Source organism: Epinephelus fuscoguttatus, linkage group LG16 (assembly GCF_011397635.1).
Source record: "Epinephelus fuscoguttatus linkage group LG16, E.fuscoguttatus.final_Chr_v1".
NCBI classification, from domain to species: domain Eukaryota; kingdom Metazoa; phylum Chordata; class Actinopteri; order Perciformes; family Serranidae; genus Epinephelus; species Epinephelus fuscoguttatus.
Genome location: NC_064767.1, coordinates 20,029,695 through 20,035,320, shown reverse-complemented (window position 1 = coordinate 20,035,320; position 5,626 = coordinate 20,029,695). Strand labels below are relative to the sequence as shown.

Genomic DNA, 5,626 nt, shown 5'->3' with positions numbered 1-5,626 from the left:
CTGTTTATATTTTGTTTTATTGTGCACACATTTGAAATTGGTGCAAGTGTTGGGAAACTATCGACCTGTATATATTAAAATCAGAAATAAATTTTTATTATCAGCATCAAGTATTAGCAATATCAAAACAAAGTAGTTCATCTGTTCATCTATCATTTATATCATAACAGTGCAATTTAGTAACATGGCTGCAATAAAGGGAAGACTATGGTAATTTAATCAATTAAAAAAATAAAGGTTAAAAAATATATAATACATTTTTGCCCTATATTTACCTTACAGGCAAATGTAGAGAAAATAACCGCAGATTAAAAAAGTCAGCGAGATAAGGAATACAGTAACATAAAATAAATAAAATGATAAAATAGCAAAAAAAAAAAAATCAGCAAAACAAGTTTACAGTGAATAAAATTGAAAAAATGAAGTACAACATTAAATAAATTATAATAAATGTACATTATAAACATTTAATTTTTTTTTTTACCACTGATTTATAAAATACATTTCATAAAGACAGGCACTTTACATTTTATTGCTACTTTGTGATTTTTCTCGTCTTTTCAGTATTTCTATCAATTTCAATACCTCCTTAACAGTTGCACGTCAGTAAACTCCTTTTTGGCTCAGTTGCTAGGATACCGACTCATGATCCCGCCTCTTTTCTCAAGAAGAATGTCCGGATTGGTCCATATACCACTGCCGTCAACGTGAAGCAGCTGCCTGCAACAACGAAGTGAAAGTAAACCGGACGATAACATTTGGAGTGATATGTGGTCTGGGAAGATACAGTAGTGTATGAAAATAAATAAATAATTATGTAATGCTTTAACTCAGAAGTCTAACACAAACAGGGGCATGCTTGTAAGTTGTATCTCTTTGTTTTAACGGACACAGCACGGCTAGCTCGAGCAGGCTGAAGTACGTGAGCGCTATCTACAAGAATCGGAGCTAGCGAATAATAGCTAACGTTTAGATTTGTAGCCAATCAAAGCTAAGTTAGCTCAGGATGACTTGTTTTTTATGTCCTGGATGATGTGTCCGCATTAAGGTTGTAAGCTGTTAAACATATCTGTCGGAAAAAATACTGTAACGTTACCACTAATAGTTGAGCAACTATGTATTGTTTTCGCAATGTTAAAAGTATAACGGTTAGGTTTGTGAGGGTTAGTTAGCTAGCTAATTGTAGCTTTGTTGCTTCGTGATGTGCAGGCTGCCGAGCGCTTGTTTGTTTTAAATTACTGTCAAAATATGAAACTACTACCTAAGGTAAGAGGCTGAAACGAAAGCTGAGACCACGACTCACTCAAGTCGAGCTGCCCAGCCTCATGTTTTGAGAAGTGGACCAAACAAAGTCTAAAAACACATTTAAGTTGTACTGGCTGTCCGTACCAAGATCTGAGGGTATCTCCTATCTAGTACCATACATAAACAAAGCTTTGTATTTGGCTTTAAAGTAAAGTCCAGTGTCACCAGAAAAGGGGCAGTGTGTAACTATACCATAACTTTGTTGCCATGTATAAAATGATGAGAAATGCCACAGCTTTTCAACGTGAATGTTTTCCTTCTTAAGCAGTTATTGTTGAGTCATCTTGTCTGACCTGTCAAAGATGGATGAAGTGATGGATTCTCAAAAGAGGTAAAGCAGTCTAGATAGGCTCAGGATTTTTTTGTGGTCAAGCGTTTACTTCTTAACTAATGGCTAATCCCTCTTTGAGAAAAGTGAAGTTGCATTATTTTGATCATAAAAGTACACTTTGTAATTTCGGCATACATACAAGGCCTTCTCTTGCTCAGTTGTCTTTCTGTCCCGCTACAGTTTGACTGCTGAAGTCGAGCCAGAGGGTGCGGACGATGATGCTCCTAAAACAACCTTATCAGATAGAAAAGATTACCTATTTTGTGGACCCCAAAAGCATGACACTACAAAAGACTGTGCACTAACAGAGAACACTCAAGATGACGTGGGATCTCAGACTTTGATGGACTGTGGGTCTGCAGGTGGGATGGATGAATCTGTCCTTGAAAGCAGCAGATTTAACACAGCTCAAACACACTGTCCTAATGGGCAGAAGGCCAAGAGGCCCAGTTCACCTGGTCCTCACTCTGTCAAAACAACCTGTGTTGCTGCACACTCTCCAAATCCAAAACTCACCCTCTGTCTTAGTATTAGTCCCAGGAAGGGTGTAAGTACACCCAGTGATGTGGAGATGTTGAGTCCGGACAGTCCCGTCAGTAAGACCATGCTCGTCAACAGCTCTGCAGACAAGGATCATGATGGCAGGGGTTGTGCAGAGGACTCTAACTTTGCAAAGGAATCTCAGCAGTTTGTCAAAGACTCTGAATCTGGATGCTCGGCCAAAGAAAAAGTCCATCTGGGTGCCGTGGGAACTAAGGTTGCTGACATAGCTGGGAACAGTGGCTCATCTGGTATGAGCCGGTCAGGTGCACTTTTTGAAAGGTACTTGTGAAAATTTTCTGTGTTTTACTTTTTGTGTTTTGTGATCAGTGAATCATCTTTACTGTGGTTTCTTCGCTCCAGTATGCACTCTAATGTCATTCAGTAATAGTGTGGCATACCAGGGCTCGGCAGTAATAGAGGCCAAGTTGCCATTGGCAACCATGTTGAGAGAGTGGAAGCTAATTCTTGGCCTGTGGTTGCCATCCCTGGAAACCACTTTTTAACTTATAAAAATAAGGACAGCACATGATATTTGTTGCATTAGTGATGTTTAAACATTGCTGTCACAGTAAGAACTGAAATCTGAAAATGTTGCACGAGACAGCACTGCATGTGTATTGCTACATTTACTCGCATATGCATAGGCATGTGTCTTAGAAATAATGGCAAAGCAAAATATGAAAGGGAGAGACATGTTCCCCATGACTAACTGATAACTGTTTCAAATTCTGTAAAGTATCAGATAAAACACAAACAACAGTTTCATGTTTGGTTACTATAGGAAAGCTTTTAAACATTTTTTTCTGTCACCTTTTTTATGATAAAGCAGATGTAAAACTGCAGGTATCTTCATTACTCAAAATATAAAGTGATAAAAAAATGGCAAACATACTTTCTGTTTCGGCAACCAAAAGCTGGTGCCTGGTTGCAGCCTGGCAACCACTTGAAGAAGTTAGTGTTGAACCCTGCATACTGACCTGTTCCGTTCTGTGCTCTGTGTTTCATTGCATGACATGTACAGAGGATGGCTGGGGACACCCATAGATGAGCTGAACAGAATGCCCCAGTGTGCCCCCCCTCTGTCTCACCTGAAAGCAGTGCCTAACCACACTGTCACAGTCAGGGTGAGTAAAAAGCCACTTGTGGGGTGTGTGTTCTTTGCATGTGGTATGTTGTGAAGAACACTGCAGTCATGAATAATAATGTGATTGCAGATGCAACTGGGCATTGATGCGTGGTGGGTCTGCACTTGGTGTTTTAAAAAGAGAAAATAAGATCGGGAAAAGTGGGAGTAAGAGTGAAACCATCCTCCATGATCCCCTCAGGGCCTCTTGTCAGTAGAGCTCCTATCAGACTGTGTCCTCCACTACAAGTCCCACAGGAACACTGTCAGTGCTGCTATGTTGCCACTATTGGCTCTAACCACTGCTACCCAAGCTAGATCCTCCACATCACCTTCTGAATCACAAGAATGGTGGATTTTTAATTACTGTTTTAAGAAAATCGCATCTCAACTTTAAATTAGGATAGCTTATCTTCAGTTGTTTAGTCAACAGAGGTAAATGTGACTTTTGGTAAAACAAGTTTTAAGCTTCTATTTCCATTATCTGTGTATACAGTTTTAAGGCATTAGTCATATATAATTTTATTTGGTATATCTACTTTACCATTTTCTAAGTTTCACAAATATTTAAAGGGAAACTGCATCTTTTCAATAATTTTGTTTTCCCTGCCTTTTTGTTTCTGTTACAGACAGATCTCCTCAGAGAGGGAGAGGTCCCTGTTTCATACCCTAGCAAGTTCAAAGACGCGTGGGATGATGTGTCCGTGAAGATGCCCTGCTCCGAGAGGAATCTGTTTCCCATGGAGACTGAGGTATACCAGTGCATGCTTTTAAAACACGCCCATATTCTAGTTATTGTAGGAACTATTTACTAAAAGCAGTTTGTCATTTGTTGTGCCATGTAGGATGGAGGTGGCGTCCAAAGTCGTTGGGAGCTGATCCAGACTGCCTTGCAGGGAGGGTTCAAAAGTTCTCTGGATGTGAGGGTAAGACAAATACACTGTGCAGAATGAGGCCAAACATAATCTGTGTCCTATTAAGATGGATGAATGGACTTATACATGTGAAGATATTTGCATCTGTAATTAAGAAGTCCCCACTGAAACACCAAAAACAGCTAACTGTCTTCTTCTCTCACCTGTTTACTGTTTTAAACAACAAAATTGTGTATTATATCCATCATCTGGTGAGGAGTGGGAGAGTCACAGTTTGGTCTCAGCAGGTCAGAGCTCTGTTCTGTCACCTCCTACTCTCCATGATCTCTCAGACTGTGTTTCAGTAGAGCTGCACACACCGTGAAGTGACAGCAGAGGGACAAATGGGAGACACAAAGTTGGGTTATTAGCATTATTCCAACATAGTAATGAACACGTTGGAGCAGTCATCATTTTGGCAGCAAAGTGGGGGTTTTTTTTACCATCCACGCCTAGAGTTTTTCACCCTGCAAGCATTTGTGAAAACATTGTTTTCGAGTGCGACAAAGGCAGCTTAGTGTGGGTGGAAACTAAAAACAGTTAGGACAAGATGCAGTCTCAAATTTAGCTTTTAAATTTGGGCATTTTGATAAAACTGAAACTTTAGCTATACTGGATACTGGAGAATTTCTGCTGTATTGTTCTAAGCGACTGTCACAGAAGTTTATACAAAAACTTATCCCATAAACAACCACAGGGTGGCAGAGTTTGCAACAAACACATCTTGTAATGGCAAGTATTAAAAGAGTATTTGAAATTTGTGATCCTAAACATTTCTGTGCATTAAACCTGCTGCTAATCTGCTGCCATACAGTTTTATGTACTTAAAGAATAGTCTTGTGTGAATAAATAACTCCTTATTCTCCTCTTCAGGATGCTATATTGAGATACAACACAGCCCATGCAAAGAAATGGGACTTCACTGCCCTGAATCTTCTTTGTACAGAGGTAAGCTGTCCAAGACATGAGTGCTGCATGATGTTTATAGGCTGATCTTGTACAAAAGATAAAAAAAGGGAAGGTTAAAATGGCTTCCCTGAAGCCTGCTGATGATACAGTTTTGTTAAAATGTGTCTTTGGCATCTGTCTTTGCTGAACATGAATCATATGAAATTTAAAAGCAGCTCTTTTGGCTTATTTGAAGAAGCAGAACATGTAAGTTTTTTTCTTATTTCTTAATTTGTTCTATATCAGGCTTTCATATTTGTAATTTAAGAGAATCAACATGTGTATCACAGTTCTGACAGTCAGCCCCACTGAACTTTAGTGGCAGTGTTTGTTTAACTCACCATGATTAATTATGTCTTTAAAATTTACCTTAATGAAGAATGAAGCTAAAGCTGACACTTAACTAGAGTTGTTATCGCAAAGGGAGCTTTCTCTCCTCTGTTTGGCTGCAAGCCCATCAGT

General features: G+C 39.2%; 1 protein-coding gene across 7 annotated transcripts in view; it reads left to right on the top strand.

Annotated features, from left to right (window-relative positions):
• The first annotated feature begins 700 nt into the window (after window positions 1-700).
• Window positions 701-5,626, top strand: part of parga (poly (ADP-ribose) glycohydrolase a) — a 30,989-nt gene continuing 26,063 nt past the window's right edge. Inside the window, exons 1-7 of one of the 7 annotated variants that reach the window (XM_049599921.1) lie at window positions 701-861; window positions 1,574-1,636; window positions 1,817-2,458; window positions 3,201-3,303; window positions 3,932-4,054; window positions 4,148-4,228; window positions 5,090-5,164. In XM_049599921.1, coding sequence (XP_049455878.1) covers window positions 1,608-1,636; window positions 1,817-2,458; window positions 3,201-3,303; window positions 3,932-4,054; window positions 4,148-4,228; window positions 5,090-5,164 — 1,053 coding nt within the window. In that variant the 5' untranslated portion in view covers window positions 701-861; window positions 1,574-1,607. Of the gene's footprint in view, window positions 919-1,570; window positions 1,637-1,816; window positions 2,459-3,200; window positions 3,304-3,931; window positions 4,055-4,147; window positions 4,229-5,089; window positions 5,165-5,626 lie in introns of those variants that run through there. The other 6 variants (XM_049599922.1, XM_049599920.1, XM_049599924.1 and 3 more) reach the window with 6 other exon arrangements.